Raw genomic sequence first — 22,798 nt, forward strand, 5'->3', positions numbered from 1 at the left:
GATAAATAAACTGTAATAATTTTCGTAAACAAAACGGTGCAACATTAGTCAGGAAATTAAATAAAATTTTGTCAGCGTGAGCGTTCGACCTGTCGAGAGGGAGAGAGCACCGTGGGAGAGAGCATCATAATACACATGATCACACAGGAGGTATAGTGAGGTAGCAGCAGGCAGCAGTAGCAGTTTGAGCAGTTTGAGCGAGCACTGATGCCAGCGGGAGTCAGCGGCACCGTTCGTGAGGGCTGCTGTGGTACAAACGGCTGAACCGGCGCGTGATTGCACGCAGTTGATAGCGTTAACTGCGCGCGATTTCTTATCATGAGTGTTTTATTCAAACTTGGCAGCACAAGCGTGCCGCGGAAATCTTTTCTCATAGGAAGTTGCGTTATTTTAGGTGTAGCGACCTGTTTTACGTTGCGCTACTACTGGAAACGAAGGTCTCGGAAGTATTACAGCAGCGTGGAAGAGACGGTGAGAAAGGCATGAATCCCTAAAACTGTGCCAATGAATGAAATTTATTGCACTTTTTGTTTTTTTAACGAAGCTTTTAGAAGAGTGTGTGCTGCAAGTTCCAAGACTTCTTTTCTTTTGGCCTGTTTTGCGTCCCAAGTTTCTTTACTTTCTCCGAGGAATGTAGCGGGACGAAAATTTTTTCACCTCGCCACCTCCGGGGAGAAAAAATTCGTCTTATTTCTTAGTAGCGTTCAGATTGCAACTGTTGATTGCAAGGCCTTTGGTTCTGCCATTGAAAAATAATGCAGACATCTAGCTTTTACGCGGAGGTCTAGGCACTACACGCACTCAGTACACATAGTCGGCTTTAAACTTAATCAGCCGTTTTTAATGTCTAGGTTTGTAGTAACATAAGTGACAAAATAGGTGTTCACATATCGTTCCGCAACGACTTAGCTGCGGCTAGAGTTCCTTCCAAATGTAACATTTACTGGCACTGCCCTTACCAGACCCCCAGTTCCTTCAATGATCGACCAACCTCCGGCGCCTTCATACGTTTCGATCAATCAATCATCAGTACATACCAACACACTTGTGATGGTATATATTACTGCGTGGTTTTGTTTTGTACTTGGAAGAGAAGGTACAGTGCTTGCGCTGAAGTGGAGACCACGCAATTTGTTGCGATTGCCGATTTTCTATATTAAAATGCACATCTGTTGCGATTGCTGATTTTCTATATTAAAATGCGCGCCTGGTGAAAGTACCTGGCCAAGCGGGCATGCATATCATGAGGGTTACCATATATAGTGAAAACAGCCACTGCGCCGTCAGGAAACGCTGGCATGCAATTTTGTCAAATTGCGTGGTTTCTCCACTTTCGCACTGCACTGTACATATACTCTCTACAGTCAAACCCACTTATAATTTTGAAGTGCCAAGGAAAGTATCACTGCTGTAACCGGGTTATGCAAAAACAAAAAAACATCAGAGCATTTAATAACAGGGAAGTGTCCTAGGATGTAGATTTTGCCAGAAAAAATCCCTATAAATCACCTTTGATTGGTTCATGGCATATTTCGTTCACATCTTTCTGCAGAGTGCCCAACTGCAGCATATAGCTAAATGGAGGACCTTTTGCAAAAACGGAGTACTGAAGGGACTCTAAGGACTCCTTTGCATAGGTTCCTGTTTGTTGTTGCTATCAGCACAGATGACAGCTAAGAAAATAATTTTTCACGACTGCATCGTCTACATGCAATAGTCAGTCTGAACACGCCGCCGTCATCATATTGGTGGGAGCTTCGCGAGCCTCCGGGTCACTGGCAATCCGAAGAATTCCACTTTCCAGAAAAAATTTTTGATGTTTAATCCTATGAGCTTGCAGAACTGATAGAACAGTGATGACGGAAAATAAAACCATGCTTGCAAGGCTGACTTCAATGACCGACGGAGTAATGTTTGGTGCCCATGACTTATGCTGCGATACATTGGCGCCCTGATGTGTTTTCTGCAAGAGGCACCCCTCAGAAACAATAATGATGGACGGCTTCATAGAAGAAAACTTCAAGCCTTTTTTTCTTCTATCCTGCTGCCATAACAAGCAAGAATCCCTGGCAACGAAGACGTCAGAGTGCATTGTTATGTGCAGTTTTTGCTTTCACAGCACTAGGCTGATCCGTCGGTTGGCTCTGCTAGCTCTTCATGCACATGCTTTCGGACTAAATGGGAGTTTGTCTGGTGTGGATGTAGCATTTTTGTGTTTTGTCCCTTTCAAGGCTGGCTCTCTGTGACTAATTTTAATTGTTGTAGTCAATAATGCACTGTTATAAGCAGTTATTTTACCGTAGAGAACATGGAAAAGCTGACGGCGCCACTTAGTGACATTTGTTATATCTGATATATTGTTCTAACCGGTATTGTTATAAGTGTGCATTTGACTGTATAGTTAAATACATGTTAGTGCTAGTGTTATTTTTGATCCCATACGAGAACAAACTATAAAAAGAGGTGTATGTATCGAGCTTCAAAAATTTATTCAAACAAACGTATGCAGAAACAAAAGAATTTTGCTCACAACTGTAGTGTGTAAGAAACATTTTTTTTTAAGGAAGGCTGCAGCAGAAATGGCATTTATGAGGACAGCCTTGCTCTGGTTTTCCTTTACAAATGCTTGTTTGCATCATGCACTTTGCTGTCAATACATGCTTCATCTTGGCATTTGTGTCTGGAGAAATTAAAGGTAAGCATTTGAGTGTTGCAACATATAAAATTCTTTGGGCTCCATTTCAGTCTTTGCTAGTCTTAGCTGGAGCCTTACTAATTCTAACAGGCTGGGTGAAGCACACCGAGGCTAACCTTTTGGTTTCTTTGTCAGAATGCATTCTCTGTTAAAAAATGAGGGTTGCGCTCAAGCTTTGTCTTAAGAGCAGATGCGAAGTGCCTTTAAAACTGCCTTTGCATTCAAAACACAAACTAGCTGACACCAGCTATCTCAGAGCTGCAAATTTTTGCCTGGTTAAATTGAGGCTAAATTCTTAAATAAACATTCACAGTGTGCAGATGGAGGGAAAAGAATCCTTGTCCTGGGACTTGATGATGCTGGCAAAAGCAGCCTATTGTTGCACCTGTCAAGACCAGATGCTGCATCAACCAACCCTCTTCCCACTGAAGGCTTCAACGTAGTCTGCATCAACTCTGAGAATGGTTCATCGCTGAACTTTTGGGAATGTAAGTTTGCACTCATTACTTGTTTTTGCATTCTCTTTGCACTGCTACAGGCAGTTTGGTGCATATCAAGCAATCCTACCCCACACTATAGAAATTAATGCAGGGTCCTCCACATGGACGGCATTCATAGCGTGTAGTGTTGCATTTGGATGCTAGTGAAAAAGTTTACAGTTTAAAGGGACTGATGATAACTCTATTCAAATTTTGTTTAGTGAAAACCGATTTCAAAGGGAATGTTTGTCTAGCAGCAAGATTCATTTATCATATTTACTTGCGTAAATTGTTATGTAGGCTGGAATAAATACCTCATCCCACGCGACTTTAAAGGTACAGAACATTGCACTTCAACCGTCCAATTTTTTTTCGGCGCAGTGGAAAGCTTGCAGCCTCGAGTTGTCAATTCCGTAGCGATTAGGTCAGAAATGCGATAGAAAAATTTTACTGACCAGAATTTTTCGATCAGTGCATGTGCCTGTTTGTATGTAGTATAATGCTGGAAACCATAAATAGCTACCGCGATAATTGTGTGTTGATGAAAGTGATGTACCAAAAACTAACATAAATGTCACATAAATGTCAGAGTAGCATCCATTTTAGAGTCTACACCTAAGGCTGCTGCAACACAGGAACGTAAGCCTTCACGGCAGAAGTTTTAGTAGGCTATGGTCACCGCTTCATCCAAGGAATGCAAAACACTGTGACGTCATCTAGTGACAAGAGGCTGAAAGCACATATTAGGCAATATGAAAGGAAAGTGGTTTTTGCTGACAGGCGCACCGGATAGAGTGCAAAATATATAAAACAAGGTGAGCACTTTTCAGAGAATAAAGAACACTGTGCAGTTATAAAACCAGTGACATTTTTTCCCAAGATATCGTCACGTGGGTTACTAATAATTAGTGTTTTGCCACAAGAAGCCACTTCAGTCGTTTCTATATGATTTTCAATGCAAAATTGAAATTATAAATCCTCGTTTCTTGGATATTGCAGTGCTCGATCAATATCACGAGGCAAAAGCTTTTCGTTTACACCATAACCCCATTACATATTTTGGTCCGTGCTCTGTCCCTTTAAATAAAGCAAAATATGCTTTTCGGTATAGTCTTCGTGCTTGAGATTGTCAACAAGTTTTAATGGACCACACATGTTTAACTCGCCTAGCAGCCCGTAATTTTGTCTTCTAAGTTGAGTAAACGTGAAGTTTGCTTTAGCACAACTCATATTAAGTATGAAACCAAGGCACAAGTTGCTACAGTCCCTAATATGGCAGACGGAACAGAGAAACCCTTTGTGGTCAGCATTTTTTTTTTTTTTTTTGAGAAGGGGGGGCTCTCGTATTCCTCGCTGAACATTCTTATTGATAAGTTTTTCTGTAGGGTGAGGTATACTAGTAGGCCTGACATTCAACAGATAGGGCTTTGCTGTTACACAGTTGTTTCAGCATTCAAAAAATGGTGTGTGCTAGCTGACTGCATGCCGAAAGAAAGGAATGCGTTCTTTACACGAGCAAATATAGTATTTCTGAGCAAATCGTATTTAAGAATTTGTCTGCTGCCCGTTTTAAATTTTTGACATTGTGATTACTGTTTTGAAGGGAAAGGCAGTGTAATTAAGACTAAGATCCATATCAAAAAATTATTCTTGGCACACTGCAGTTTAAGAAATCAGCTGGCGATTTCAGTGGGATTTGGTTGGGAACAGAAGTATCTTGCCTACGTTTCATATGTTGGCCTTTTCGAGGTTATAGACGCCAGTAAAACAAGTGCCATTGACCTTATAACACCGGTATGACAAAGACCAAATTTATGTTGTCTGTGTATCTTGACGAATGGCATTTTGTTGCAATAACCTTTCAGAAAAAGCACTGCCAATTTGCCTGCTCTCTCCTCAGTGGGTGGCTCCGAAGCTGTGCGACCTTACTGGCCCAACTTTCTTCATGACACCAGTGTTCTTGTGTACATGGTGAATTCTGCCGATATTCAACGGCTTCGTTCTGCTGCTCATGAGTTCCGCAGAATTCTACAAGATGAACGTCTAAAGGATGTGCCAATTCTTGTACTCGCTAATAAGCAGGTAAGTACAGTCTCAATCAATATCGTGATGAAAAGGGATGCGAACAACGGAGCGCATGGCATTCTACACAATCAGTGCAGCTTAGCACCTGCCAGCTGGTTTGAGGGTATGTGTCCAACTACGATGCGCCTTGGCTGCTGCAAGGTAAACTGGTGCTTTCGTTCGGAACTGCTGTTGCACTGCCATCTTGTTCTGGCTAGTGATATTGCACCACGTGCATATTCGGAGCATGAAAACAGACCAGCACATGATAAACACACCAAAACTCTCAGCATGATTTTTCACTGCTGACTAAAAAGAAAAGACTGGATACCGCAAGTGTATAAAATGCACGTTCAGCGCCTTTTCTAATCATCCATTTTTTCTTCGTTTTTCATGCAGACCTACGAACACATGAAGACTGGTTGCACACCTAAAAGAGTCAGGGGTAGAAGTGCTGCTCCATTTGCTCCAATCTGCTTTACCTGCTCCATCCTGCTCCAAAATGCAATATTGCTCCAAAACTGCTCCAACTTGGCTCCCTCAGTGTTTTGCCATCAATTTGCTAGAGTGCGGTTTCGCCGCACAGTGGGCAATTAATGATATTTCTCATAAAAAATGCGATTTGATGCAATGCGATTAAGTGACCATGAGAAGCACAGCAGTGTGGTGACATGCTGTGAGCTCCAGGTACATGCTCGAGGGTCCGCTTTAGCCAAACAACGGGAGCTCACTGGTGGCAGAGTTACTGCACCCCTCGCGCCGAGTTTAATACGTGTAAAATTTTCATAAACTGGAAAATGCATAGAGCAGAATGAATTTGAGAGTAATTTTAAAACAAGCCACAAATAATTGGAGAGAAATAATTGCAAAAAAAAAATTCTTTGTGCACTTTAGGTAGCGCCCTCTCCCAGTTTTTTTAATTGCGGTGATGAGAGCAGCGAGCAAAGTAGTCACTGTTGGCGACTTTGAGCTGCTAGGAAACTGGTCCGACTACAAAGAGCTACTCGACTTCTAATAGTTCAGCTGTGTAAACAAGCACATACTTCACTATCGAGCCTCTGTTGGGAACAAGCGTGTCAAGCAATCGAACAAAAGCATACTTGAAGCATAAGGGGGTAATGCGACAAAGGTGCCAGTCAGTAAAAATGTCCTCAAGAGTTTTGAATAGCCATACAGGGCCTATTGCCAATGTGTTTAAGGAAGTGCTAATATTGCTCAGGTAAACGAGCCACTGGCAGAAGGCTATGAAGCAAAAGAATCTGTAGGAGGAAAAGGCTACCCTTGAGTGCAGTCTATCCTCCCTGACAGCACTACTGACTCATGCCCAGGAATTTATTAGCACAGGCATAAGATTGGAAAGGATATGCACAAGATAGAAAGCAGAAATGTGCTGCTCATTGATGCCAAACTAGTGGTGGTGCTTGAATGCATCAAAGTGACAGACTCCACCTTTGAACCTTATCAAGACAAAATAGTGACTATCTTTTAGTCAAACTCATTGTTCTGGTGTGAAGTGTAGAAGCAAGCGTTCCATTTGCTGCTAGTCTGTTCCACATTAAATAGAAAGGAATCAAACTGGATATTTTTGCATGACAGGAACAGAAAATTGTATTTGTAAAGGCATTTGACTTTAGAAACATGCTCCAAAACATAATTCGCATGCTCCAAAACTCATTTTATTGCTCCAAAGCTGCTCTAAAATGGCTTTATTACTGCTCCCTCAGCTGCTCAAAAATGCTTGCACCTGCTTTCACCCCTGAAGAGTAGACATTGCAAATTTTTTTATGCACATTTTTTTTTTCTTTGGAACAATGCGCAAGACAGTAGTGTCTATGAATCGCGACACTGAATTCATCTACACCAGCTAAAAAGTTTCGTTTTGTTTTTCTTGAATAGTTTCGGTTTCAGCCACCACGCGATGGTTGCGATGCCATCAACACGCTGAGCGCACACAAGATATGCAGCAAAAACTATGATATAATCTCTGCTTTTCATTTTTTTGTTATTTTAACTTTTTGGCAGGCTTGCATAAGAATTGATGCAAATTAAAATGAACAGACCAGCGCCCATACTGCAGTTTGTATACCCCTCACACGACTCCAGAGCGTCGGTGACGTCACAGCCATCGCTCTGCAGTTGAAACTGGAATTGCAGTGGGGAAAAAATTAAATTAGGAAATTATACCACTTTTTCATGCAATCCATGTGGCTATTCGTGTTTAGTAATGTGCTGCATGTCATTCCACAGACATAATACACAACAAAAAATTATGAGTGACACTTAAGCTCCACATTTAAGGGTATGGCGCAGTAAGGTAGGCTACCACCAGACATATAAAGCCACACTTTAACCAAGCCGCATGAACGTGTCTGCGTGGCCTAGGAAAAACGTGTCTGACTCTGAATGCAAGGTTCCTGGCATGCTGTTTCTGATATCACCGTCCCAATGAAGTGAGAGGCCCGAGTTGGCAGCTCCTGCCATACGTAACGTCAGAATACCCTATATCCAATCACTGCATGGCCACGGCAGCTATCACCTGCCAGCACCATGCTTGTTATTTTTCACTCAACTCCAACACCGAATTTTCTGGTGAATGCGGCCTTTAACACTGTCGCGTTAAAATTTGGTGTGTCTACTCTTCTTCTTACGAGCAACTCACTGTGAGGTTTCTGAATGACTAGACGTGCATATCTTGTATGGGATAGAATTGAAATTTGGAACACACACAAGATGTGATAGTGCCAGCCATAGCTAGAGCTCTTAGTAGCCAGGATGAGATTTCAGTGCTACAGCAGCAAAATGACTACTCGCCTAGCGACAGTCAATGCATATCAGGGGTGGACACAGATCCCCAAACTAGTGTCACTGTGCACAGTGGCTATATTGTGTCCAGCAAGATTTCAAGCTGCTTCTGTAGTCTGCAACCCCACAGCGACCATCAAACTCCTGAAGAAGAGTGTAAAGGCTAGACAACCTGTACGTGGCAAGATCACCAAGGACACTGCCCTCCGTATATGCCAAATGTTGATGCGGCGTCATAGCTAGGCCTACTGGGGTTGTGCTGAACCTCACTGCTGATGAGATGTCAAGAATGGGGACTCCACTGGATCTTCAAGTCATTGCTGTAATCCCGTCACGCACGACAAGTACTGGACCAGGAGTTTGCATGATTACTGCGGGGTGCGGTAATGAGCCGATACTTGGTGCGAGCACTTAGTCACAAAGCAGCGTGGACATTACTTCGAATTTGAGTACAGCAAAGCCCAAAGATGCACTGCAGGCTATGGTCGAGCAACAGGAAGTTGTCACCGACATTCAAGTGTGGACCCCCCAGGCGGTCAAACTACTTGGACCACCAGTCAACGCGCCACCGGCGAAGAAGGCAAGGGCCGCCCCTGATAAGCCAGTTTCTGTTTATCCAACACCAGCCTTGCAGCATTGCTTCAGAGTACATGTGAAACCAACAGCGCAGCATGACATGACAAAGATACCCAGCAGGGCTGTACAGAAAGTGATAGATGCCACACTTGATACCACATATTACCAGGGATTTCTAAGCCACAGGACGTCGAACAGTGTCGCAGTGTCTTTAGCCACACTTGAGGATGCACGCAAAACGTGCACAGTCAAGCAAATTCCAGTCACATCTGAGGAGCATCTTCCAGTAGACTTACTTTGCATCGGGTTTAAATACTCAGCTTTGTGTCGTCCGTGATCTAGACCTGTATGATCCCCTGGTGGCGAGACATAGTATTGGGAACACATATTGTGTTGGCCGCACATTATATCGGAAACGAAGGCACTTTTCTGGTCACATTACAGGGACAAGACACTCTTCTAGATAAGTTTTACTACAACAGCTGCATGGTGCGACCAAAAACGTACGAACAGTTTTACTACAACAGTTGCATGGTGCGACCAAAAAACGTACAAACCGAGGCTGGTGATCTGTTGCAGGTGCTACTGAGAAGGCCATTTGCAGAAATCCTGTCCATATGAGGTTAACCCAGATTGCATAACCAAATCGGGCAAGATGAAATTTAAATGCGGACTATGCAAATCTAATGATCGTGATATCATTCGCCCTCACCCCCAATGTTTGACGAAAAAGCGAAAGCTCGAGTTGGCAAGGGCAGGGCAACAGAAACGAAATGCACTGGCAGCTGTGCTGCTCTGTCGCAAGAGCTGTTTGATGATGCGACTGAGGAAGACGAGCCCACCACGACGGATGAACAGAACGGTGCGCCTTTTGCTTCAGTGCCAATGACTGGATGACGCAAAAAACGCAGGATGCAAGCATTCTCTGCTGGTTGTACTCACCGGCAGGATGATATAGACAAGGAAATAGCGATGCTTGCAGCCAAATTTCACAGCTGCGACAGAAGAGAGCGCGTATAGCCGAACAGTGAAAGGAAAGTTCAGAAAAACAGAAAGGGGACGCCTGCAGGCAATACGGCAACAAGGTCAGTAAGCTCTCTGCTAGCGCAATAGCGCGGTACTAGACATTCTTATGCAATGAACATTTCCACAAATTGCAGCGCCGCTCCATCCCCTGGCAGATCCGCGCAAAGCATGATGGGAGAACGGAGCGATTGCGTCCCACATCGGCTGCTGGGTGTTGACGTGCTGCGCCGCTGCTTTCTACCATCATACGTCTTCTCATGCGATTTTTTGGTGCTTGCTTGCAAAATGCAGCAAGCACCGGATTGCTTTGATGGTTAGCAGCTAGTCTTTGTGCAATTTTGTTGTGACTTTTGGAGCGAAAGCATCACTACGCCATGTAAAGCCAAGGTCATCGTGCGTGGCATGTACAAGCCGCTACAGCAGATACGCCGTAACCATGGCAACGAGCTGCACCCTTACACAGGTGCTCCGCCATTGGGCTTGCTACAGAGAGGAGGAGGAGGGTAGCGCATCACAGCAGATGCGCGCGTCGGCACGGAGTGGAGGAGAAGGGTTGTTTCCACACTGCGCATGCCGCCACGGAGAGCTTCAATGGGTGGACGCTGGTCTTTTTGTGTCGGCTGATGATCCATGGAATTAACACGCAACACCTAACTGCGCAACGCGATTCAAAGGAACGGTGGGCACAACATAACAGAAAACAGCGGAACCAGCAGCGAGCAATGACGCCGAGATGGCAGAGAAAGATTCTCCAGAGGACTGGCAGAGTCATAGAGATGGACGGAGAGACGCGAGGCTGAGCGCAGCGGCGCTCCATCTTCCCAGGGAGCTTTTCACGGCCTCTCGGTGCGGTGGAATTACTGGAAAGGTCTATTGAGGCCCAGCGTGGTGGCGTAGTGGTAATGGCGCTTGACTGCTGTGCCCAAGGATGTGGGATTGAATCCCGGCCGTGGCAGCTGCTTTTCGATGGAGGCAAAAAGCAAGGTGTCTGTGTGCTGTGCGATGTCAGTGCATGTTAACGAACCCCAGGTGGTCGAAATTTCCGGAGCCCTCCACTACGGCGTCTCATAGCCAGAGTCGCTTTGGGACATTAAAACCCACAAACCAAACCAAACCATCTTATGCAATTGACACAGCTCATCCAGAGCAGTATACATCATGGATAGAAATAGCCAAAACAATTGGCAAGAGGTTACACAGTGGAATTGCAGAGGACTCTCTAATAATGTTGGGGAAATTAAGACAATATTATTATACGACAAGTTGCATTGATGGGCATACTAGATACAAGAACATGATCAATTGTGTCCAGTGACAGGATATATAAAGTACCATTGCCTTTCCATTTCTGATTAAAAAAAAAAAAGAACACGGAAACGTCAGAAAAAGCTCAAACACCATTCCTCAAATGCCACTTGACTTGAACATGTGGTGCAACACTTAGCAGGAAGTATAGTGGTACCTGCGCGCCCAAACAGAACGCCCCTGATACTAGTGCCTGTGTACGCTCGTCCCAGAAACGGAATTTTGATACTAATAGGTGGAGATTTTTACGCTCTGCACACTGTTTGGGAATATAATTATGACTCCAAAAAGGGGCGATAAGTTCACACTGCCTTCACAAAAGTGGTGTTTACACTGCTAAATCATCCAGGGGTCTCAACGCTGCCTTCAACACACACAAGACCTGATGCGGTGGAAGGGCCCTGGTAGCCTAAAAGAGTGACAAATACACTGTGTAACCTGGGACATCCATCTACCTAATAAGAAAACAGTTATGCCTCCAGATGCACTGAACACATGATGCTGAGCAGAGAAAATGGACAGCCTTACACACAAAGTTCCAAAAACTACGAAAGTGCATGTGCCCTCATACCCCCGTGCACTTTCCCCCTCCCTCTTATTGGAAGAGGTATCCCTTAGGACAAGGGCAGGGGCAGCCCTTACCCAATCAGTCGTATCCTGACGGGGCTCTCAAGACGACATAGCACCATCCACCTGCCCCAAGTGTTCCGGAGCGGCTCAGAGGTGGATGTTCGCCACCTCCTTGGACTTGTGCAAGGGCAAGGGCATCGAGGGCACAGATTCTACAGGAAGTGGGACTGTCGGCGACGAGGGAGGAGAATTTCTCCAAGTGGATGACCGAAAATAAGAGCAAGAGCCTTCTTCAGTTTCGGCAAGAAAATGGTTTACATGGTTTTATATAGTATGCTTGCGAAGAAAGAAACAGTGCACCAATGCCAGACTGCGCTGAATGCAGAAAATCACATGCTCTGCTGTTCTCATTAGTATTCATTGCGATAGTGCACCTGGAATGATGCAAGTTTATGGAAGGTGACTTGGGAAAAATTTTCCTGTTCATCTTATGGACACTGCTTAAAATTGTATGGTGCACCGTGTAATTTGTGCGATGAAAATTAAGCTGCATGTACCGTATTTACATGATTGTAACTTTTTTTTTTTCTTCTTGAAATGACACTGTTGAGAACGCACTTTACATTATTTTTGGAACCAAGGTCCGAATATAATGAGTTTTTTTCTGCTCGCAAGTTACGAGGAGAAGCAAACTTTTTGGCAACCTCTAGGCCATAAAACAAGGCGAGGTATAAAGAAAGTATCGCTGTAAGGAAAGGCCAAAAGGCAGCACTGCGAAGTAATGGACGACGGCTAAAAAAAAAAACCTAGTCTACAGCAGATACCACATGTGTGGCTTCGAGCATTACTGCTGTTCACTTTTAAAAAAGATGTGTTACAGCATCCATATTATGATGTTGATGGCATGCTGGGTGTTAAGTTTTTAATCTGAATCTAAATGTCTGGTGTGTTTTCAGGATCTGCCGGGAGCAAAACCCGTGGAGGACATATCAGCCACGTTTGGTTTGGACGAGTTAAAACAACTCAACTTCAACATTCACATCCTGCCTTTGCAGATGCCTTCAGACGCTAGCTGTCAAAGCACTGTAGCTGAAGCGAAGCGCGGAATTCTTCAACTGTTGCATGGGTGTAGTCCTACTTTATCTCTCTGAAGCTTAACACAATCTGCGTAGCTTAGCGTAATTTATTCTTGCTTATTTTGGTGACAGTGCACACTGCACAATTACACCTGAATGAGTAAACAGCACCTACATTGTTAGTTTTACAAGCTGAAGAAATGCATGACAGGATCGGGCTGCTGGCCAGAATGCAACGCTTTATACTAGAGTACAAATGGAAGAGAATCGTGTTGTGTTCTGCTGGCACAAGCCAAGTACAGCTCGACCTTGCACTTAGATATGGCTATCGATTATGGATGCAGGTAGCCAGTAGTGCAACACAATTAGTCCAGATATTTTTCTACTGTTCCAATTTTTGTGTAGGCTGCTTTTATTTCAACTTAATGCTGATAGGAACAATGGTTGTGCATTGATTGCAGACATTCAAGCATCGCTTCTTGCTACATTGCATTCAAGTTTACTTAACTGCGATGACTACATCATATGTAATAAAACATATACAGCATGGAGCATATTCAGAGATTGTGCTTTGTAGACAGTTTCTGCACTTCAGTTCATTGGCTGCAAGACTTGAGCGTCGTGAATTGCTTGTTGGGAGGCATCTAGGCATATGGCACAAAACTTTGGTATCGTACACCAGTGTAATGCAAGAGACATTAAATCTGTGGTCAAGAGGGACAAGACAGTGTAAAGTACAGATTTTAAAGCACCTAACGTGACGGATTTGCCATGCACCTGCAGTGCAAAATTTATTGCTGTTTGTGCATAAAAACAACATGACCTTTTCTGTGATGTGCTGTACATATCAAGCACAAAAGCACTCTGCTCATGGATGCAACACTTGTTCAATACAACACGCAAAGAGATGTGAGAGATACCTCCGAGGGTTGCTCAGGGCATGCAAAGCATATATTGGCTCAAGTTGAAAAAGTATATTCGCCACAAACAGTTATATGTTTATTTAAGTGGTGCTGCTGTGGTTTATCCTGGTCACGGTGGCTGCATTTTGATGGAGGAAAAATTCAGGAGCAACATGTGCTGTGAGATGTTTGCACGTGTTACCCCTGGCAGGCTAAATATCCGTATTTTCTCTAATTTAAGCACTCACCCTATTCTCTCAAGAAAAAAAAAATTGAAAAAAAAGTTTTTTTTTCAAGGTAGAGCGCATATCCAAGGTCGCTAAGCACGCTTTCTTATTCTGTCATAAAACAAGAGCTGTCAAGATCCCGAGGTGGCGCGGAGTCCGTGGCGTAAATAAAGCCACTTTAGGCATGATCTTCGGCTTGTGTGTTGCTGTGTTCGGTCACTAACATGAGAGATGGTGGCACAGAAACTGAAAACTGGCCAAAAGTGGCCCCATAACTTTATCCGCATGTTGTTACGTGGGCCTGGTACCGGTGGTGATTGGCAGGTTTGACGTACATTGTTCGGTGTCAGTTTGAGAGCCGTAACAGAGGTTGGAACAAGTTAGCAGAGGACTTTACAGCTCGAAGCTTAACTGTAATCGCGTTTGCCGAAAATATTTGCCAAGTTTTTTTAGCCAAATAATTTCTAAAGCTTAAAGCTATCTGGGGTACTTTTATGCATTTCAGTGATTTATAAAAACTTCCAACATTTAGGAAATAAGTAAATGCCAGACTGCCCAGAACATAGGTCAATCCTTGGTCATAAAAGCGGTGATCAGAATAGTCAATACATCGTCATGAAAAGAAGGGGAGAGGGGCTCATTTCAGATTTCTTCGAATTTAAGCACCCCTCTTAACTTTGAGAACTGCGATTGTGAAAAAAAAAGAGGGTGCTTAGAATAGAGTAAATATGGTAATCTGGAGCCTTCCATTACAGCATCTCAGCAGCCCTTATGCCACTTCAGGGTGCTAGAACCACAATCAAACTTTTTCATAGAATGTGGTGCCCTCTGGGGAGTGGTTGAAAATTCATCTGCTACTGGTTGAAAGTGTCCCTGGGAGACTTGACAGCTACCGCCATCTGTTGCATACGACTTTCATGAATATGAACTGCACATGGCCTCCGCAATCAGCTCCATCTGTGCCCATCATGGACGCCAAGAATTGTGCAGCGGAGCTTTTCAACTAGGAGAGGGGCACACATGCACACAGCGGCCTTGTGAGAAAGGCGGATTCTGTACAACAGCCAGTTTCCAAGTCATTACGCCACTGTAAAGGACAATAACCTTGAGCCTGATTCATTCAACTTATGCTTGTTTATATCACTGCCCATGTGAATAAGAGAGGTCAAAATGGCTGCAGACACACCAATGCAGAATGATGCCAAAAGTCTCTTCCAGTCATTAAGCTAGCTGCATTTGGCTTCATAAAGGGACACTACAAAAAGTAGGGAGAGGAGGTGATTTGCCAATATATGCTTTGCATATAAAATGACAAAGTGCCTTCTCACTTCAAGGAATATTTTATGGCACCACCACACAAGCTTGTGAAACTGTCCAAATCTTGATTGCAAAAACCCTAACTACTTCCTGTTGTGCAAAGCAACTAGGTCCTTGCAGCAGCACATGTTCAAGGCATTACATATTAGGCACAAGAGTGAAATCAGGCAAGTCTAGCCTGGAATAGATTGGCCCAGAATCTCAACTCCTTTCAACAAAACATTTTCTGTTACCATTGGCTGTGCACTACTGCGACTAAGTGTTGCACTTAACTCAGTGTACAATGCTAATTGTGCCTGTGAGCTGTGTTGGGGCATCAGTCTTTACACCTCACAGTTATGAGAAGGCTTTAGCCACTTCATGTAGTACCCCATCATGTTCCTATATTGACGCGACAGCATTTAGCTCCCGTTCAGTGAGCAACCTGATAGCACCATTGGTATGCAAAAAAAAAAAAAATCTGGATTGGTCGAAGAGGTTTTGACATACATGGAGCAGCGAGATAGAAAAAAAGTGATAAAAACGCGGCATAAATTGAGATTAAGATCACATGCAACATGACTCAAATGTCATTAGGATACATTAAGTGCTTAAAAATAAATGGAATTGGGGTGAGACTAATCTAACAAGAGACCCTTGGACCCAGAGTCTGACACACAACACCACTAGGCTTCGCAGGTATGTTTGTATGGCTTGGTTAAAGTAGAGTTAGTACCAGTGCCATGTAGTCTTTCACATAATGCAGTAAATAATGAGTATGTGCAAAATTACAGAGGCACTAATGATGGGATTACTGATTAAGGGGACAGCCAAGTGTCTTGCAGTTTTTGTATTTTAGTTTTCTTTATGTACCACTCCTGCAATAGTCCCCTCATGGAGCTGCAGTATGTACAAATAATGTGGTGAGGGAAGTGTACACAAATGAGGATACAAGAGACTAGCCACTGACAGGAGCTGTCAACGCTGTTGCATCATACCCTTAGGTTAAGTGCCCCTCAAATTCTCTACTTCATCCTCCTCTCTTTTGCCTTTAGCATATAATAATAGCAGAGGAAGGTACTGGAGATCATCGCACAGGGGTGCATTTTGCAGTAGTGACAGATAGCGAGCAGAGCTGCATATGACTAACAAAATCCTTTTGCGGCTATTGCAAAACATAATGCATGGCATGGAATATGCCTGCATACTGTAGGTTATATCACGGCCGGTCTCGAGGGAGAGAGCGCTTCTCTTCTCTTACGGCCTCTCCAATGGGGTCCGTTTCTACCGCCCGCCACGCCTCGGTGGGGTCGCCACCGCCCCACTGCTGCTCCTCCGCTACAGCCGTTCAAGCGCAAGGGAAACGAGCGCTCGCTTTTAGCTTCGCCCGCGTCAGTTGCAACCGGCAGGTCCTGACATTTCGCCCCTTATGGTTTATACAAAATCTGTAATCAACATCGAATATTTATCGTGTACGAGGAATAAAATACAGTCAACAATCCGCTCACGCGCGCTCCTTCGTCAGTGCGGCTATGCAATGTGCCTTTGAATGTTTTAAGCAGGTGTAGCGCGACCTGACGTGAGTGCCTGGTGAACTGTTGGGTCGAGATTCTAGCTGCCAACCGCTACCGTTTTCGTTTAGATCAGAAGAGGCACGGACAAAAATTCATGGCGCGTCTCAGATTCAGAGTAAAGAACGAAAATTTACTCATATAGTAAAAATTCCACTTGTCTAGTAAATTTACTCATATAGTAAAAATTCCACTTGTCTAGTGGAGTGGGCTGTTCTAGCTTCGTTCAAAACATATCAGTCAGTTGAAAGACCGAAGATGTATATGTAGTCTCGCGACTACTTTTAATCAAGGAAATCGGCATAAACAGTTAAGCAGAATCGAAAAGAGCGGCAAACAATAAAGAAATTGTCCTTCAAAGTTACACATTGCACTATATGTTCATCTATTCATGAAAACGCCACCTGCGTCTAGAAAATTCAGTCTCAAAATCTTCCTGCACGGCTTGTGCACATAAGGAGTTGGCCTCTCGGTCTTCTCTGTCACTTTCCTGGTATAATTAATTGAGAAGAATAATTCTGAGAAATGTTTCAAATATCAAAGAAGCGGACCTAATAACATAGCTGTTGTCAATTCCTTTCGGGCAACTCAGTGTCGAATTCTGAAATGCTGACTGAATCAGGATCTTAAGTACTTCGAGAACATTTGTATGTATAGTAATACACGGCAGCTTTTTCTAAAAAAAAGAAAAGCTTGTCCAATAGGGCAACAAGCTCTGGTTTCGGATAATGCTACATGGGGCTGCTTCTTTCGCTAGTTTCAAGAAGAATAGAGCAAGCGTCACACCCGAAGTTGATTAACTAAACGATATATCCAGCGGCATAAGGTAAACCAGAATATGTGACAGTGGGAAATGGGATGGTAGGAGATGCCATCACTTCCTTCAGTGCCTTGATTTTGCTCTCAGATGAAACGTCTGTCTTGACAATGTAGTCATGTGCCGCTAGCTGTTGCGGCCCTCGCATCTAGCATATGTCATTCCCTTCCGCACATTAACCTTACTTTCCCAAAGAGAGCCTTAATGGGTTGCTATATAAGGCTTGAAATGAGTCTTCAGTGAGAGTGTCCTTCTTTTACTCTTTAGAAGTTTCTTGCATACTTTCGATATAGCAGGCGAACTCATTTGTAAGTCATTGCATCGAGTATCACCTTCATCATTTATTGGCCTCTTTCTACTACTTCGAGGACAAGTGGTGTCATGAATATCAAGCCATTTTTTAGTGCTTTCATAACAAGTTTAATATCATGTAAAAATTTTATTAAAACAATGTTTATTTGCAAAATTAAAATAATGTGTATAATACCACACATTGGCTAATATATGAATTGTAATAACATTTAAAACTCAACCCTACAATGTTTACTTTGCTTGTTATACTAATCTTTTATATCATGCAAGCATTTTGCAATTTACATTACATTTTTATGAAATTATTTTCATCTTCGGTGTTACGTGAATGGTTTCGCATCTAGCGCTAAAGACGGTTTTGCTGTAGCAGACGAGTTGCTGTCATGTTAGCCTTGAAGAAGCTTCGATGCGACACTTCTCATTCATTTTTTTTTTTTTTTGTTCCTATTCTTGTACAGGCTTGGGAAAAATTCCGACTAAAATGGACAAAAGTAGCTACCATGCCGCAATGTATGCCAGGCTTGTTGAACGTTTGCTAAACGACTGTGTTTTTTATAACCATTCACGTGTGTAGTATGTTGACGACATGCCGCTGCATCATCTACGTTCTGTGTTCTTTAATTTCGGGGCTGCACTAACCACGAAACTCGCGAGCAGCGAAACCAGGCAAAAGCCACCCACGCCGCCACTGAAGCAGACGCGGAGTGAACAGTGAGCAGGTCGCGCCCCTTGCGGTGGCGGAGAGCACAACTCAAGGAGAAACATTCCCATTGTTCCCGCGGCGATTGAGAAGGCCGTAAGAAAGAGCGCGCGCTCTCCCCCGAGACCGGCCGTGGTTATATATTGGACATGGTAGCAGACTTCCACTGTGGCACGAGCAAAATAGAGCAGGCTTCATATTTGACACATTTCAACAATTCCATATTTCTAGCTTATTCCTACTCTGCTTTCACATACAGGTGTTTCGTTGTCTGCTTGGCACAGCAGTGTATTTGGTACTGGTACCGGCCTGTGGCCTGCTATGTAAAGCAGAAATGTAACCCCACCATCACTTGGAACAGTGAACATACTGGTGTTGCCTTCTAGAAAAGGTTGGATATCATCAAGATTAAAGGGAGATTTGCTAATTGTTTTCTTTAAATGTGCGAGCCTCCATATTGTGAAATTCTGTACATATATGTTTGGGGTCTCAATTATATTGCTTTTTGAAGCCGCCTCAAGGTAAAGCAGTTGTAGTGCAGGCCTCAGTTTGAACTTCAAGTAACCTTGACAGGTGCATTGCCTTTCCTTTCTTTAAAATCAATTCACAATTGAAGCAAAAGCTTCACTACGCTGGGTAGAGCCTATCTTTGCATGGCACTAAATTTGACCAAGTAACCTTAACCTAGTCGAGTGTGGGTGTCCATGATTCCATTGTGTCCACCCAAAAGTATACTTTGCCTTCCTTGTTCCCTTCCACAAAACCAAAGGCAGCTCTGTGTTGTGTGATGTCGGCGCACGTTAAAGGCCCCCAGGTGGCCGAAATTACTCTGTAGCCCTCCACTACAGGACCTCTTTCACTCTTTCTGCTTTCACTCCCAGCTTCCTCAAGTCTGACAAGATACTGCGCCTTTCCTTTGTTATAAGCCAATGTACAATTTACAAGAAAAAAATATGCAAACGTGACCTTGCCCTGATTAGGTGTAGGTGTCTACCATTCTGTGGTGTCCACCCAAAAGTATAAGGTGCCTTCCTTTCTCCAAAACCTAACTGCATCACGAAAAAGAAAAATTAAGAAAAAAAAAACTGATAGAAAAGGCAGTGCTACAGAGGCTATTGCGGCAAGGCTCACAGCTTTCGCTCCATCACTAGGTTCAAGCCATGCTTAACACAATTTTTACTCATTCCTGTCATTAGAACTTGTGCAAACATACCAGCATATTTTAAAGCATCTATTTGCACAAAAAAAGAAAATTGAAAGTTTACAATGACATACTATTTCAGAGCTACCATAAGACGTATGCCTGGCTCGAAATGCTTCTGCGGTCGATTTAACATGTTTTAGTACTTCATCGCAGTGCACACATTTTTGTGCATTGCAACTTCTATTTGGAGTTCTGACAACAGTTGGGACATGTGTACAAATGCTTGGCTTCAGTTTGGTTTGTGAGGTTTAATGTCCCAAAGTGACTGAGGCTATGGGACACAATGTACATGAGAGTGCCTGAAGGGGCTCCCTCTCCTCCGATGGGTACCATATCTTATGTGCAGGTCACACATGTACAAATGCATTACTGAACAAAGCAGACCTTCAAGTGCAATCTCCACGCTATATTTTAGTGCAGCGCTGTAGAAATTTTTGAAAGGTGTCAAAATTAATGCACAGGATATTGTACGTGTTCGGGCACAAATGATGGATTGAGAAGGCAATATGAAAAAGTAAGTAAACATTTTTGGGCTTTAAGTATTGGAGAACTAACTCACTGCTTTCTCATGTATGACTTCTCCCATTTGCACATGGCATGGTTTAGGCATTCACTTGAAGCAAGTTGCTGTGCCCTTTTCTTTCCCCAAACCATCACCTCCTTGTCTTCTATATTTACACCCAACAAATTTTCCCTCGTACTGCACAAACCATCATTTCATTTGGCTCGCCATTAACAATGAAGGCTACTTATGCCAGCTGCAGCCTTTCACGTGCTTTAGCACAACAGCATTTTTACAACACTTGGCTGCAAAGCACTGTTGAGGATTTGAGCATGGGCAAGCTGAAAGGTGCAGGAGCTGATGAATTACATCCACTGTAACAGGGAGTTTAGGCTTACTCTTCAACTGGAGCAGCTGGCAAGAACAGGTAGCAGTAAGTCAGCTCAAGCAGGCTCTTGTCCTGAGAAATGTGGTTAGTGAGGAATGCTAATCTTCTGCCTGTGGATAATGCCCACCTTTCCAATCACCTCAAGGAAAAAAGGAGCCATCCTGGCAGCTCATGGGGACAAAGATGCATTGGGTCCTAGTATGGCTTGAGCCGCTGTAGATGTACAGTTTTGCGGGTGCGATGGGAGGGATCAAAGTATGCCATGAGTGGCTATGAGTGAGCTGGGTGAAAAAGCCAGTGAAAATTTATTGTCACTGAGATGATGTTTTTGGCGCCAAACGATGCACAAAGAATAGTTGCATCACAATTTTGATTCAACTTTGATGTGAAATCACATCCATATTTTTTCCAACATGTTTTTCTCAATTCTGAGGAATGGTGGCTTTCAGCCGAACGAGCCCTATACGCTATCGTGTAAAAAGATAAACTAAGGGCATGGTGGTTCGTGACCGCATCAAAAGGACTGCCACTCGGGTAAGGGCGAAACTTTGCGAGGGCTCAGGCATTGGCCAATCACTTCTGCCAAAGAGTAGGTACCCAGAGAGCCAGGCAGCTGGATGGATCTTTTAACAAAGAAAGCCAGCAAAGGGCTGGCCGGCTATGGTCAAAAGGACTGCCATATAGAGGTAAGGTTGAAACTTAGTAGTCACGGAGTAGTTGGCACCTGCTTTCATAATGGTACAGCTGGCACATATATTACATATTTGCTGTACCCAGGTTTATGCTGAGCTTCATCTGTGAGAACTTCAGTCGGGAGGTGCGAATCGAAGTGGCACAGAATGGTGAGGAGACTGCAAGGTATTGCAAGCATCGTTGCATGCTGGTAACCAATTTGAAACATCCATGTCGTTGTCAAGGAGCTCAGATAAAAGGGCAGCAATGGCAACAAAGGAGAAGGTTGGCATTCCTCGCTAGACACACTGCCATCTGTGGACAGCTGCAGGACAAGAGCCTGGCTGGCTACTGTCTGCTGCCTTCAACTGCTCCAGTTAACCTGGTCATCGCTAAGTAAACCTAAAACCGTGTTACACTAGCAACTAGTCAACTCTTATTCTTGTCACTGCCTTGCTTCCTTACTGAAGCCATGGCAGCATGACCAGAAGAAGGCATGTTACAATTATATTCATGGCTACAAAGACCTAAGCAGTAGTGGCAAACTTCAACCGCACAAAACAAGGAAAGGCAGAGGACACTCTATTGCCATTTGCTGAGACATAAAATGCAATAGCATGAAAACCTCATCATAAGCTTCCATGCACAACCACACACGCACATCTTTCAACATAGAACCTCATCCTCCCATAGCAGCCACCTTCTGGGCCTGCCTACCTCTCTCCAAGAAGAGGAAAGACCGACTTCCATTGTCACTTGCCAATCTTGGCACCTGTTTGTGACACCTAGTGGCTTTTTGTCCCAGTGAGGCTCTTACACTATCACATAAAACTTTTTTTTTTTTCTGACATCACTGGTTTTGGGCTCAGAATAAAACACACAAACTGCATATTTGCTGATGTAGTAAGGCAAGACGCAAAATGTTTTACCTACAAAAAAAAGAGACAGCCCTGGAAATCGGCATAGTTTCCGGCTTTTCATCCCAATGGGGCTGTTATTCTATCGCATGAGACGTCCATTTCGTTTTCTGGCATCATTGGCCTTGGGCTAAGAATACAGCATTGGCACAAGTTGCCAATAGTAGTGCAAGAGGTAAAACTTTTTACTAACAAAAAGCGAAAGAACAGGAAGCTTTACTAACAAAAAACGAAAGAAAAGAAAGCCTTTGAAATTGTTGGCTAGGCAGGCATGAGCACAACAGGAAATTTACATAGGGCGAGTGTACAGCATCCAATTCATGCTTCAGCCCAGCATAATTTACAGCCATGCAATTACTTGGAACAAATGGTGGTCATGGCTTGGTAAGCTAATCTGCAAATGCTGCCCAGCCAGGAAAATTTCTTTCAGCCAACACATGCAAATGCCTCATCACCAGACATGTCAGTCATCACCAGACATGCCTTGCTCACTGCAGTCACATCACGTCAGCAGCTCAGTCTTGCAACTGCTTGTGTGCACTGGAGACCTGCAGCACTGGTTTAGTCAAAGCCTTGCCAGTCACTCTCCGATTCTTCCTCCATTTCAATGCCGATGCAGTGGATTCCAGTTTTGAGAAATGGTGTGCCTTTCCCCTTGCCTAGATGGCAATGAAGGCGAAAGGAGAAGCACATCACA

The 22,798-nt window shown here is 43.7% G+C and overlaps 2 protein-coding genes across 3 annotated transcripts in view; one reads left to right on the forward strand and one right to left on the reverse strand.

Annotated features, from left to right (window-relative positions):
- The first annotated feature begins 119 nt into the window (after positions 1-119).
- LOC146206442 (uncharacterized) lies at positions 120-13,153 on the forward strand. The gene is made up of 4 exons (XM_084591105.1): positions 120-471; positions 3,009-3,183; positions 5,075-5,256; positions 12,474-13,153. The coding sequence occupies exons 1-4, from the start codon at positions 319-321 to the stop codon at positions 12,666-12,668; spliced, it is 705 nt and encodes a 234-aa protein (XP_084447231.1). The 5' UTR covers positions 120-318; the 3' UTR covers positions 12,669-13,153.
- The window catches only part of LOC146206443 (adipose-secreted signaling protein), a 29,528-nt gene continuing 19,698 nt past the window's right edge, over positions 12,969-22,798 (reverse strand). For both annotated transcript variants that reach the window (XM_084591109.1, XM_084591108.1), the window contains one exon: positions 12,969-22,760. In XM_084591109.1, coding sequence (XP_084447235.1) covers positions 22,663-22,760 — 98 coding nt within the window. In that variant the 3' untranslated portion in view covers positions 12,969-22,662. The remainder of the gene's footprint in view (positions 22,761-22,798) is intronic.

This window comes from Amblyomma maculatum, chromosome 1 (genome assembly GCF_055883805.1).
Source record: "Amblyomma maculatum isolate TAMU_Amacu chromosome 1, ASM5588380v1, whole genome shotgun sequence".
NCBI classification, from domain to species: domain Eukaryota; kingdom Metazoa; phylum Arthropoda; class Arachnida; order Ixodida; family Ixodidae; genus Amblyomma; species Amblyomma maculatum.

What these genes read in the sequence shown, in the direction of transcription:
- LOC146206442 (XM_084591105.1), top strand. Translation starts at nt 319, where the DNA reads ATGAGTGTTTTATTCAAACTTGGCAGCACAAGCGTGCCGCGGAAATCT. An exon ending in ACAGCAGCGTGGAAGAGACG is followed by an intron (nt 472 to 3,008) that starts GTGAGAAAGGCA and finishes AAACATTCACAG; the next exon opens with TGTGCAGATGGAGGGAAAAG. An exon ending in TTGTACTCGCTAATAAGCAG is followed by an intron (nt 5,257 to 12,473) that starts GTAAGTACAGTC and finishes GTGTGTTTTCAG; the next exon opens with GATCTGCCGGGAGCAAAACC.